This window comes from Hyla sarda, chromosome 9 (assembly GCF_029499605.1).
Source record: "Hyla sarda isolate aHylSar1 chromosome 9, aHylSar1.hap1, whole genome shotgun sequence".
In the NCBI taxonomy this organism is placed as follows: domain Eukaryota; kingdom Metazoa; phylum Chordata; class Amphibia; order Anura; family Hylidae; genus Hyla; species Hyla sarda.
In genome coordinates, this window is record NC_079197.1 from 18,459,934 (window position 1) to 18,474,361 (window position 14,428).

General features: G+C 41.9%; 1 protein-coding gene across 2 annotated transcripts in view; it reads left to right on the forward strand.

Moving 5' to 3' along the window:
• GPKOW (G-patch domain and KOW motifs) overlaps positions 1–14,428 on the forward strand; it is a 41,688-nt gene that overhangs the window by 8,525 nt on the left and 18,735 nt on the right. Inside the window, exons 1-5 of one of the 2 annotated variants that reach the window (XM_056537657.1) lie at positions 1,695–1,883; positions 5,741–5,892; positions 11,674–11,804; positions 12,078–12,184; positions 13,436–13,637. In XM_056537657.1, the coding sequence (XP_056393632.1) occupies positions 1,735–1,883; positions 5,741–5,892; positions 11,674–11,804; positions 12,078–12,184; positions 13,436–13,637 (741 nt within the window). In that variant the 5' untranslated portion in view covers positions 1,695–1,734. Of the gene's footprint in view, positions 1–1,694; positions 1,884–5,740; positions 5,893–11,673; positions 11,805–12,077; positions 12,185–13,435; positions 13,638–14,428 lie in introns of those variants that run through there. The other variant, XM_056537658.1, reaches the window with a different exon arrangement.

Sequence of the window (14,428 nt, forward strand, 5' to 3'; positions counted from 1 at the left end):
ACAGTGTATGGAAGGTTTATAATCAAAGAGTATAGTGTATAGTAGTATTATATTTAGAAGATACAGTGTCTCTCAGGTTTATAATAATAATTGTTTTCATATAGAGGATGAGAATGTGCTGACATAGTGAGGAGACGTCTGGGCGTCACATTCTACAGACAGAAGTTTTAGCTGGAACAAGTCCTGGCGGTATGTACCATCTGAATTAGATAAGGGAAGACTATAGAGAAGACGTCACCTGTAGTGACTGATATCATTGTGTATTCTCCTCACTATAGAGAAGACGTCACCTGTAGTGACTGATATCATTGTGTATTTTCCTCACTATAGAGAAGATGTCACCTGTAGTCACTGATATCATTGTACATTCTCCTCTCTACATCAGAGCTGTAGTCACTTGTCAGTTCTACAGTTAGGTCAGTGAAACTACAACTCCCAGCATAACCTCACCACTGCTCAAAGGGGTACTCTACTGGAAAACATTTTTTTTAATCAGCTGGTGCTACAAAGTTAAACAGATTTGTAAATTACTTCTATTTAAAAATCTTAATCCTTCCAGTACTTATTAGCTGCTGTATAAGCGATTCACAGTAAGTTATTTTCCTTTTTAATTTATTTTCTGTCTGACCACAGTGCTCTATGCTGACACCTCTGTCCATGTCAAGAACTGTCCATAGTAGGAGCAAATCCCCATAGCAAACCTATCCTGCTCTGGACAGTTCCTGACATGGACAGAGGTGTCAGCAAATAGCACTGTGGTCAGACTGGAAAGAACTACACAACTTCCTGTGGAGCATACACCAGCTTATAAGTACTGTAAGTATTAAGATTTTAAATAGAAGTAATTTAAAAATCTGTTTAACTTTCTGGCACCAGTTGATATAAAAGTAAATGTTTTCCAGTGGAGTACCCCTTTAAGTAATTCTGGGAGCTGTATATTTCAATGGTGAAAACTTCTTTAACACTTTCCCATTCTGTGGCAACTGGTATATCTGATTATTATACTGGAATTTCTCATAATGCGCTACAACAGTGGTGTCTGTCACAACAGGCTAAAAACTTACTGAAGGGGGGGGGGTAGGTATGGGGGTGACACCATTTTCTACCGCACCGGGTGACACCAACCCTAGCAACGCCACTGTTTATCTGTATTAGTTATCTACTTATTTATCTTTAATCCTCACTTTTTCCTATTTTTGGATGACATTTTGGTGGCTTCAGAACCAATTACCAGGTTTCCATAGAGTTCTGGTCTCAACATAAGATGGTTTCAACATACAATGGTCGTCCTGGAACCAATTAATATTGTAACTTGAGGGACCACTGTATATATCATATAAATAAATAAATATAAACCAATCAGAGTTCAGCTCTTATTTAGTAGAATGCTTGGAGAAAAAAGAAGGCGAATTCTGATTGGATCAGTGTTTCCCAAAAAAAATAAAAAAATAAACCACAAGTCCCAGCATGCCCGAACAGCCTTCTGTTGGGTACACTGGTTGGGAAACACAGCTCTAGATAAATGCTGCAAAACTACAATTCCCAGTTTACGTGGACAGCGTGCGGCTTGCTGTGGCTTTCTGGGAGTTGTAGTTTTGACAGTCAAAGCCAGCAGATAATTGGCTAACTGGCGCCGCAGCAAGGAACTACGCTTCCCGACATGCCTCGCGGTACACAGCTCTTCCCAGCATTACCGTACGCCGTGACGCTCTCTCCCTGGAGTCGGAAATAACAATGGCGGCCTCCGGTTCTTCTAAGGCTCCGGTGTCTTTCGGTTTCAGTCGGGTGTCCAGGCCGAAGCTTGTCTTCCCCAGCCGTAAGGAGGAGGATGGGGAGGAGAAGAAGGAGTTTCTGCTGGCGGCCGAGGGGAAGGAGCTGCTGAGGTGACATGTTTGGTGTCTATAGGAACAGTTCACATCCAAGTGCACTGAAAATCTGCATCAGTTCACACTGCACTGCTTGTGGATATAGAAAACGCATCGACAGGTGGCAGGAAGAAAACGCTGCAGAGTGTAAATACTGTCCTGGAGTTGTTGCAATACATAGTGTGACATCTGCAGCAAAAAGAAGCTTTTTTTTTGTATAATTGTCTTATATTAGACTTCTTAATTATAATAACATAATAATGTGCATGTACTGCTATGTAACCTGTAGCTGGTGCAGAACTACAACTCCCAGCATGTCCTGATGAAAAAATACATGTACTACTACTATAGAGCAGGGATCTGCAACCTGTGGCTCTGCAGAACTACAACTTCCAGCATGCCCTGAAAATATAGTATATGCACTGCTATAGAGTCTGCAACCTGTGACTTTGCATCTGGCGCAGAACTACAACTCTCAGCATGCCCTGACAATAAAGTACATGTACTTCTATGCAACCTGTAGCAGGTGCAGAACTACAACTCCCAGGATGCCCTGATGAAAAAGTACAAGTACTACTATAGAGCAGGAATCTGCAACCTGTTGCTCTGCAGCTGGTGCAGAACTACAACTCCCAGCATGCCCTGAAAATAAAGTATATGCACGGCTATAGAGCAGGGATCTGCAACCTGTGACTTTGCATCTGGTGCAGAACTACAACTCCCAGCATGCAATGAAAATAAAGTATATGCACTGATATAGAGCAGGGATCTGTGATTTTGCATCTGGTGCAGAACTACAACTCCCAGCATGCCCTGAAAATAAAGTATATGCACTGCTATAGAGTCTGCAACCTGTGACTTTGCATCTGTTGAAGAACTACAACTCCCAGCATGTCCATACCGTAAAGTGCTTTTATTGCGTAAGTGCATGGATCTTCTACCTGTGTCTGGTACAGTACTACAACTCCCAGCATGCCCTGACAGCCTAAAGTTGGAGTTCTGCACCAGCTGCAGAGCCACATGTTGCAGATCACTATAAGAGGAAGCATTTCTGGCTGCAGTTCCCTGTTCCTCCACTAGAGAGCCACTATAGAGCTGCCGGGGTCAGCTATAGCTCCAGCAGGGTCATCCCAACTCTGACCAATAGGGGCAGAGGTCTCTTATCTATGTTCCAGCCTTGGTAAATTTGTAATATAATGTGGTACTCCGGAGGGAAAATGTTTTCAAATCAACTGGTGCCAGAAAGTTATATAGATTTGTAAATTACTTTTTATATAAAAATCTTAATCCTTCCAGTACTTATCAGCTGCTGTATGCTCCAGTTGTGTAGTTCTTTCCAATCTGACCACAGTGCTCTCTGCTGCCACCTCTGTCCATGTCAGGAACTGATCAGACCTGTCAAAAGTTGTTAAAGGGGTACTCCGGTGAAAACCTTTTTTTCTTTTAAATCGACTGGTGGCAGAAAGTTAAACATATTTGTAAATTACTTCTATTAAAAAAATCTTAATCCTTCCAGTACTTATTAGCTGCTGAATGCTACAGAGGAAATTCCTTTCTTTTTGGAACACTGATGACATCACGAGCACAGTGCTCTCTGCTGACATCTCTGTCCATTTTAGCAACCATGCATAGCAGATGTATGCTAAGGGCAGCATGGTGGCTTAGTGGTTAGCACTGCTGCCTTGCAGTGCTGGGGACTTGGGTTCAAATCCAACTGAGGACAACAATAAATAAAGCGTTATTATTATAATAACGTCAGCAGAGAGAACTGTGCTCGTGATGTCATCAGAGAGCATTCCAAAAAGAAAAGAATTTCCTCTTTAGTATTCAGCAGCTAATAAGTACAGGAAGGATTAAGATTTTTTTATAGAAGTAATTTACAAATATGTTTAACTTTCTGCCACCAGTTGATTTAAAAGAAAAAAGGTTTTCACCGGAGTACCCCTTTAATCGCATCAGGTCTTATTCTTTCGGCTGGCTCTGGAATTTCGGCGACGGAATGTCCGCTGCGATAATCCTGCAATGTGAATGGTGCAGCAGAATCCCATTGAAAGCAATGGGAGGCTGCTGCACTGTATTTTCCGTAGTGTGAACGGGCCCTTACATGTAGAGATGTGCAACTGATGAATTATGTTTTGCCGATCATTGGCCCCTAAGGTGTCTGTGATATCAGCCTGTTCGGCCTATACTCTCCCTGTGCAGTTGGATCCTTAGTAATCGGTAGGGGTCTCGGCACCCGGACCCCCAACCCATCTAAAGATCCTTTTTAGACCACTTTAAATGGGATGAGACGCTGTTGTCAGGCGGTGCGCGGTGATGGAAAATTTTTATGTGATTTTATTTTTAGATGAAGTTTTGGAAAATGTTCTTGATACTCGGCAGTAGATGCTGCAGGCAACAAATTCATGATCCGACTTGAACCTTGATAAGAAACACGTAACAAAGACGATGAAACAGAATTTATAAAACGGTTACAATGTATCACACACGTGTCAGGTATATAGATGGTGTGTGGAAATAAGTAATATGAACCACCACCAGTGTTTTCCAAACAGGGTGCCTCCAGCTGTTGCAAAGCTACAACTCCCAGCATGCCCGGACAGCCGAAGGCTGTCCGGGCATACTGGGAGTTGTAGTTTTGCAACAGCTGGAGACACCCTGCTTGAGTGACCCATGCATGCGAGTGTTCATTTTGGCTGCACGATTTTGGAAAAACGTGATATTGTGATATGGAGTTATTGCGACTTTGATATGTGACATAATAAACAAATGGTGAAATCCCGCTATTTCATGCCTAATACCCCCCTCCCCCTTGTCATACTTCAGCACGCCCTATCCTTTCGTTATCAAGGGAGATTAAAGGGGTATTCCAGGATTTTTAAAAAAAAATTTTTATTTGACTATGCTAAAGGGGCTGTAAAGTTAGTGTAGTCCATAATATAGTGTCTGTAGTGGCCGTGTGTCGGCGTGACTGTGACGCTTGGATCCGCCTCCAAAACTCACTGCACACATAGGGCTGCTGCCGGAAAGCCATGTGTATATAGTGAGCAAGGAATACGCAGCGTATTTCCCACTGCTGCCATAAATTTTGCGCAGCGTGAAATACGCTGCTTATACGCCAGGTGGGAACGCACCCTTAGGGTTTATTCTATCTATTCTTGGAATACCCCTTTAGGGTCTATTCACATGTACAGTATTCTGCGCAGATTTGATGCGCAGGATTTTAAGTTGTGTTCAGTCATTCAGTTTACATTGACATCTGCCGCAAAAAATCCTGCGCATCAAATCTGCGCAGAATACTGTACACGTGAATAGACCCTAAAGGGGTATTCCAAGAATAGATAGAATAAACCCTAAAGGGGTATTTTTCACATCAACTGGCTCCAGAAAGTTAAACAATAACTAATAACAATAAATTTGTAAAATTACTTCTATTAAAAAACCTTAATTCTTCCAGTACTTATCAGCTGCTGAAGTGGGGTTGTTCTTTTCTGTCTGACCACAGTGCTCTCTGCTGACACCTCTGTCTGTCTCAGGAACTGTCCAGAGCAGGAGAGGTTTGCTATGGGGATTTGCCCCTACTCTGGACAGTTCCTGAGACAGACAGAGGTGTCAGCAGAGAGCACTGTGGTCAGACAGAGAAGAACAAGTCAACTTTAGCAGCTAAGTACTGGAAGGATTAAGATTTTTTAACAGAAGTAATTTACACATGTTTTTGCTTTCTGGTGCCAGTTGATATGAAAAAAATAGTTTTTAACTGGAATACCCCTTTAGCTTCTCTTCATTGTTCACTATGAGAGCTTTATCAAACAATCCCCTATATAAGAAGGGCCTGTAGAATTGTTTTAACTTTTGCGTGTTCTTGCTTTTTGCAGCACTAAACCAGCTCCAGAGAACAAACCTCTAGTGATCCCTCTAATACAGAAGAACAGATGGTCCCAGCAGAGTAAGAACAGAGACGAAAATGGTGACACTCAGAAAGAGCTTGATCCGATGCTGTCACAGGCGGTACAGGAACTTATTGCAGGTATTGTCTCATGATCAGTCTTTTTGTCTTTCTATCACCGGTGAAGTGAAAAAAAACTGTGACCCGTTGCCAAATGTGACCTGAGCTCAGTGCTCTCAGGGTTGATTGCTGTTTGGGGTTAAAGGGGTTATCCAGGAAAAAACATTTTTATATATATATATATATATATATATATATATATATCAACTGGTTCCAGAAAGTTAAACAGATTTGAAAATTACTTCTATTAAAAAATCTTAATCCTTTCAGTACTTATGAGCTTCTGAAGTTAAGGTTGTTCTTTTCTGTCCAAGTGCTCTCTGATGACACGTGTCTCGGGAACCGCCCAGTTTAGAAGAGGTTTGCTATGGGGATTTTCTTCTAAACTGGGCGGTTCCTGAGACACATGTCATCAGAGAGCACTTAGACAGAAAAGAACAACTCAACTTCAGAAGCTCATAAGTACTGAAAGGATTAAGATTTTTTTAATAGAAGTAATTTACAAATCCGTTTAACTTTCTGGAGCCAGTTGATACATAAAAAAAATAAAAAAAAATACAAATAAAAGTGTTTTCCTGGAATACCCCCTTTAATACCGGGGGTAAGGGTTAGGATTAGGGTTTGGGGCTAGGGTTAGAGAGCAAGAGCGAACTGGCTTTAAAGGGGTACTCCGGTGGAAAACACTTTATTTTATTTATTTTTTAAATCAGCTGGTGCCAGAAAGTTAAACAGATTTGTAAATGACTTCTATTAAAAAATCTTTACCCTTCCAGCACTTATTAGCAGCTGTATGCTACAGAGGAAATTCTTTTCTTTTTGAATTTCTCTTTTGTCTTGTCCACAGTGCTCTCTGCTGACACCTGATGCCCGTGTCAGGAACTGTCCAGAGCAGCATAGGTTTTCAATGGGGATTTTCTCCTGCTCTGGACAGTTCCTGATACGGGCATCAGGTGTCAGCAGAGAGCACTGTGGACAAGACAAAAGAGAAATTCAAAAAGAAAAGAATTTCCTCTGTAGCATACAGCTGCTAAAAAGTACTGGAAGGGTAAAGATTTTTTTTAATAGAAGTCATTTACAAATCTGTTTAACTTTCTGGCACCAGTTGATAAAAAAAAAAAAAAAAATAATAAATAAAATGTTTTCCACAGGAGTACCCCTTTAAAGCAGAAAAGTGTGTCCCGGTGCGGAGGGTCACATTCTGCTACAGGGACACAATTTTCTTCATTACACAGGTCTTTATTGTGGTCTATATACAGTAAAACCTCTCCACAAGACCACCCTCTTATCCAGACTAAATTTGGTTTGCCAAAATCACTTATTATGCACAGTGGCCATTTTCTTTGAGAAGACCACCCTGATAGAAGACCATTTTTCAATGCAATTTTGGGTTGTCTTCTTAGAGATTTCCTTGTATTAGGATCTAATGTAGTGTTTCCCAACCAGGGTGCCTCCAGCTGTTGCAAAACTACAACTCCCAACATGCTCGGACAGCCGCAGGCTGTCCGAGCATGCTGGGAATTGTAGTTTTGCAACAGCTGGAGGCACCCTGGTTGGGAAACACTGATCTAGTGAGTTCATCTGAAGGTCTAAATTTTTGTCAAGATTGCACTTTTTTTTCTTCTTTTTTTTTTTTTTTCTTCTCAGCAAGAAAAAAAAATTCCTAAAAATGTCATTCAAAAAGCAAAGTGTCTCCCTTTGCCACTAGCAGGGTATGAGAGCAAAAAATGTGTAAAGAGGATATCCAACATGTATGGTGACAAGTAGAAATGAACGCGCTTAAAGTAAATTCGATTCGTCACAAACTTCTCGGCTCGGCAGTTGATGACTTATCCTGCATAAATTAGTTCAGCTTTCTGGTGCTCCCGTGGGCTGGAAAAGGTGGATACAGTCCTAGGAGACTCTTTCCTAGGACTGTATCCACCTTTTCCAGCCCACCGGAGCACCTGATGGCTGAACTAATTTATGCAGGAAAAGTCATCAACTGCCGAGCCGAGAAGTTGGTGACGAATCGAATTTACTGTAAGTTCGCTCATCTCTGGTGACAAGGAATAGCACAGCCATCTGTATCATAGGAAGATTATCACAGGAATAGAGCAGCGTTATCTGGCATGTCCACAGAGAAGGCCATAAATGACTGGTATGGGTACAATTTCTGGGACCTTCATCTATCTCACTTATGGGCCCTCCACCTTCTTGTGTGCTCCCGATGTGGTCTGGAAGGCGAGGCGTCAGTTCAATTGCTCAATTTCCGTAACTCATGTTGGATTTAATGAAGTTGTGTAATGGCTCTACTACCGCTTCACTGCTTACGTAACGTACGAGTTATAGAAACAGCGACGCGTACAATCTTACACCATTCACGCAGTTCCCAATAATGTCTTTGGGTGCTACATGAACCTGTTAAACATATTATTTTTATTTATTTATTAAATCAACTGGCTCCAGAAAGTTAAACCAATTTGTAAATTACTTCTATTAAAAAAAAAATCTTAATCTTTCCAGTACTTATCAGCTGCTGAAGTTGAGTTGCTCTTTTCTGTCTGACAACAGTGCTCTCTGCTGACCCCTCTGTATGTCTCAGGAACTGTCCAGAGTAGGAGAAAATACCCATAGCAAACCTATCTGGCTCTGGACAGTTCCTGACATGGACAGAGGTGGCAGCAGAGAGCACTGTGATCAGAATGGAAAGAACTACACAACTTCCTGTGGAGCATACAGCAGCTGATAAGTACTGGAAGGATTACGTTTTTTTAAATAGAAGTCAGTTACAAATCTGTTTAACTTTCTGGAGCCAGTTGAGATGAAAAACATTTTTTTGACCGGAATACCCCTTTAATTCATCTGTTTTCCATATTCTGGCCACAACAAGCAGGCCAGAGTGCCTTTGATCTTTACTAGGGCTGCAACAATAAATCGATGTTATCGATAAAATTCAATAACTGGATTCGTTGTCGAATAATCGGCCGATTCGTTGTCTGGGTTCCGGCTGTGATAACACTGCTGCGGGTGCGCGGTCAGACGCTAGTCCGCACCGCCGCAGCCTTTAAGTTAGTCTAGTCTCTGTCCCACCCTCCGCTACCCACTGTCCACCAATCACGTGTGCGGCTGCTTCTCTGAACTCATCCCCCTCCCCCTCCACTTGTGGACGCTCTACACTTATGGAACCTCAGCCTGCCATGGAGGACTCCGTACTACTGCCGCCAGTAGGACAGTTTCCTGCAGTTTAATGCGCCCTACCCCTGTTATTGCTGCATTGCTTGACACACACATGGGGGGTATCTGCAGAGCATTGCACCCTAGTGTCATCTACAGACACTAGGATGCAATGCTCTGCACATACCCCCATGTGTATAGTAGTGTGTGTACTACATGGTAGTATGTGCAGAGCATTGCACCCTTGTGTCTGCACTACAGACACAGGGGTGCAATGCTCTGCATATACCACTATGTGTATAGCAGTGTGCAGAGCATTCCACCCCTGTGTCTGTAGTACAGACCCTAGGAGGCAATGCTCTGCACATACTACCATGTGTATAGCAGTGTGCATGTAGTACACACTTAAACTACTATACACATGGGGGTATGTGCAGAGCATTGCACCCTAGTGTCTGTACTACAGACACAAGGATGCAACGCTCTGCATATACCCCTATGTGTATATCGGTAACCAGTGCACACCGCTTTACCGGTGGGGGTTTGTGCAGAGCATTCCACCCTTGTGTCTGTAGTACAGACACAAGGGTGCAATGCTCTGCACATACCCCCATGGGTAAAACAGTGTGTATGTAGTACATATACACTGCTATACACATGGAGGGGTGCAGACACATGGGTCGGGTGCAATGCTCTGCAGTCTACAAATACCCCCATGTGTATAGGAGTGCTATAGAAAAAGTGTAAAGTAAAAACAAATTAAATGTAAATAAACCGCCCACCAATAAAAAATTAGCTCCACCTTTTCCTATTGCTATACAAAATTTTTTTTTTACATATTTGATACTGCTGCATGGCTAATTATCTGAACTATTAAAATTAAATCCACATGAAAAGAAATGTAGACTGCACTCACCGGGGAAACGTTTCAACTTATTTATTGTACTTCAACCATCGTGTCAAATCATGGGAGCGGAGTCAGACGGAGACGCCGGGGAACCAGCGTGGAGGTAACAGCTGTGTCGTACTTCCAGGTGGTCTGAAGAAGTACAGAAGTACGACACAGCTGTTACCTCCACGCTGGTTCCCCGGCGTCTCCGCCATGTTACCTGTCTGACTCCGCTCCCATGATTTGACACGATGGCTGAAGTACAATAAAGAAGTTGAAACGTTTCCCCGGTGAGTGCAGTCTACATTTCTTTTCATGTGGATTTCGTATTTGTTCTGTTGCGGACGCAGCACCCCGGGAGGATTCTTGCTTCATTTACCTCACCTGTTGCATGTCTATTGCCATTATACAGCAGTGCCGGTAGCTTTGACTTTTCTTTGATGATTTATTAAAATTAAATGTTAGTAAATCATTAACATTTTATTTTAATAGTTCAGACAGTTACCATTGCAGCAGTATTAAATTTATGCTGGTTTCTGTACAGGATCATTTAATAATGACCCTGTATAGCAACCGGAGTAAACTTTAAAACAAAAACAAAAAGAATACTTTTAATATGGCCATTGTACATAATTCTTCAAATAGAATCAGCTGAACCCCTTATATTGGCATTTTTACTTTTTTTCTGATTAATCGATAAAATAATCGACAACTAATCGATTAAAATAATCGTTAGCTGCAGCCCTAATCTTTACCCTAGATGTGGTTGCCACCTATCAGACAATTACTGCATATCCTGCGGAGCTGTTTTAGTTGCAATTTGTTATTTATGTTCCATACTAGATGATAGGGCAAAGAGATATATATTTCTTTATCTTGGTCTGCGCTTCCCTATCGTATAAAAATTATTTTATTCTTTGGTGCAGAGAGTCAAAGGGATGTGATCAATCCCCAGAAAGGGTACAGACTGCAAAACCTCCTCACTCCTTCTCTTATCCCTGCATGACTGACAGTTGAAAGCCGAGCCCCGTTTCCAAATACAACTTGTATGCATAGTGCAGGAATGAGATTTGGAAACAGGGCTCAGCTTCCAGCTGACTGTCAATCAAGCAGGGACAATGTTTGTTTAATTTTAGTATAAGTATTATCATTTTATATTAGTAATAATACTAATAATGATGATGATGAATTATTTATTATTGATAATATAATAATGTTGTTACTATTACACACACACACATATATATATATATATATATATATATATATATGTGTGTGTGTAATAGTAACAACATTATTATATTATCAATAATAAATAATTCATCATCATCATTATTAGTATTATTACTAATATAAAATGATAATACTTATACTAAAATTAAACATTGTCCCTGCTTGATTGACAGTCAGCTGGAAGCTGAGCCCTGTTTCCAAATCTCATTCCTGCACTATGCATACAAGTTGTATTTGGAAACGGGGCTCGGCTTTCAACTGTCAGTCATGCAGGGATAAGAGAAGGAGTGAGGAGGTTTTGCAGTCTGTACCCTTTCTGGGGATTGATCACATCCCTTTGACTCTCTGCACCAAAGAATAAAATAATTTTTATACGATAGGGAAGCGCAGACCAAGATAAAGAAATATGTTTTTCTTGGATATTGAGTGCTGCGCCATCTATGGTTTTCTATCTTTAATATGACTTGTATCAAGAGTTCAGGACGCTTAATTTATATTATAAATTATGTTTTTTTCTTAATATATAGAATCTCGGAAAAAGGAGCAGGATGATCCTGACACGGACCAAACGGTCAGCATACCCCTACTTCTGCAGAACAAAGTGCCTGATGGATATGAAGATGGAGACAGAGTAAATGTGACCCTGAGGCCTGAGTCTGTAAGTCCCTTTTTTTTTTTTAACCTGTTTAAAGGGGCTGCTCATCGTGTGGAACAAACTGTTCCGAACGCCGGCGCCGGGAGCTCGTGTTGTCATAACCCCGCCCCCTCATGCCGTAATAGCCCGCCCCCGCAGTGCAAGTCTATGGGAGGGGGCGTGTGTAGACCCGGTGGGGGGGGGGGGGGGGTGTATGTGGAGTCCATATTGCTTTATTTGTTCACATATGTTTGTTACTGACACGTTTGGTGCTGTGTTTTATTTTTTATTCTACAGGCGGCAGCTGCAGACTATGAAGAGGTGCCTGTGGAGCATTATGGGATGGCAATGCTGAGAGGGATGGGCTGGAAGGAGGGAGAGGGCATTGGAAAGACCTTCAAGCAGTGAGTATGATATGTGATTTGCTAAAATGGTTTAGCAGGGGAAGTTTTCTTCCTACTGAATGGGACTAAGCTGCAGCACCCGGTTATAGTCCCTGATTGACTGAAGGAGGCGCCGACTACCAAGTCTAACGTTTATGGCCAATCCTAATCCCGTGTCATTCTATTAAAGGGGTACTCCCCTGGAAAATATATATATATTTTTTAATCAACTGGTGCCAAAAAGTTAAGCAGATTTGTAAATTAGTTCTATTTAAAAAAATCTTAACCCTTCCAGTACTTATCAGCTGCTGTATGCTGCAGAGGAAGTTCTTTTCCTTTTGAATTTATTTTCTGTCTGACCACAGTGCTCTCTGCTGACACCTCTGTCCATGTCAGGAACTGTCCGGAGCAGAAGCAAATCCCCATAGCAAACCTCTCCTGCTGTGGGCAGTTCCTGACATGGACAGAGGTGTCAGCAGAGAGCGCTGTGGTCAGACAGAAAATAAATTCAAAAAGAAAAGAACTTCCTGTGGAGCATACAGCAGCTGATAAGTACTAGAAAGATTAAGATTTTTATAAGTCATTTACAAATCTGTTTAACTTTCTGGCACCAGTTGATTAAAAAAATATATTTTCCAGGGGAGTACCCCTTTAATAGAATGACACGGGATCAGGATTGGCCATAAACGTTAGACTTGGTAGTCGGCGCCTCCTACAGTCAATCAGGGACTATAACCGGGTGCTGCAGCTTAGTCCCATTCAGTAGGAAGGTTTTCCAGTGGAGTAAAAGGTTTTCCAGTGGAGTACCCCTTTAAGTCTTTCCTCCAATTTATGACTCTCTAAAATGTTAAAGGACACCTGTCACTAGTTTTATATTGGCAGCATGAAACACTGACAGGCTTCCTTATTTATACCACTCAATGAATTGGTGTTTCCCAACCAGTGTGCCTCCCGCTGTTGCAAAACTACAACTCCCAGCATGCCCGGACAGCCTTCGGCTGTCCGGGCATGCTGGAAGTTGTAGTTTTGCAACAGCTGAGGCACCCTGGTTGGGAAACACTGCTATGTGATCTGTCATTTAGGGCTGCTGGATCGGCCCAAATGACTCTATGCAACTATGATTCCACTAAAATGGTGCAGCCGTTCAGAGTGAATCATAGATCTCTGGGTGCGTGTCGGTGGTCCATGCTGCTTGTGGTTCTGGCAGCATGAAACTAGCGACAGGTTCCTTTTTGAATGAAAAACATTCCGTTTTGTTTTGTTCCCTCACAGGGATGTGAAGCCATTGGAGCAAAAGCTCCGTCCTAAGGGCCTCGGACTAGGAGCTGACCGGTCGGCTATCAGTGACCTCGAGCCCCAGAAACCTCGCAGACCCTTAAAACCGGGAGACAAGCCAGAAGAAGAATCAAAAGGCCTCGGTACAGGAAGCAACGTGTTGATCCAGAGCGGAGCCCACAAAGAGCTGTACGGGAAGGTGTGGCTAGATATTGTCATAAATTATGTAAATGAGCGTCTATGGCAGTGGTCTCCAAACTGTGGACCTCCAGACATTGCATAACTACAACTCCCAGCATGCCTAGACAGCCCATGGCTGTCCAGGCATGCTAGGAACTGTAGTTTTGCAACAGCTGGAGGCACGTGTGTTGGGAAAAACTGCTCTAAAGTATTTAACATCTCTAAAAGACAATGTTGCAAATTTTAAGGATAGGCCATCAATATTAGATCAGTAAGGGTCTAGCTCCCAGCACATCCTTGATCAACTGTTTTAACCCCTTAAGGACTCAGGGTTTTTCCGTTTTTGCACTTTCGTTTTTTCCTCCTTACCTTTTAAAAATCATAACCCTTTCAATTTTCCACCTAAAAATCCATATTATGGCTTATTTTTTTGCGTCGCCAATTCTACTTTGCAGTGACATTAGTCATTTTACCCAAAAATGCACGGCGAAACGGAAAAAAAAATCATTGTGCGACAAAATCGAAAAAAACCCGCCATTTTGTAACTTTTGGGGGCTTCCGTTTCTACGCAGTGCATATTTCGGTAAAAATTACACCTTATCATTATTCTGTAGGTCCATACGGTTAAAATGATCCCCTACTTATATAGGTTTGATTTTGTCGCACTTCTGGAAAAAATCATAACTACATGCAGGAAAATTTTTACGTTTAAAAATGTCATCTTCTGACCCCTATAACTTTTTTATTTTTCCACGTACGGGGCGGTATGAGGACTCATTTTTTGCGCCGTGATCTGAAGTTTTTATTGGT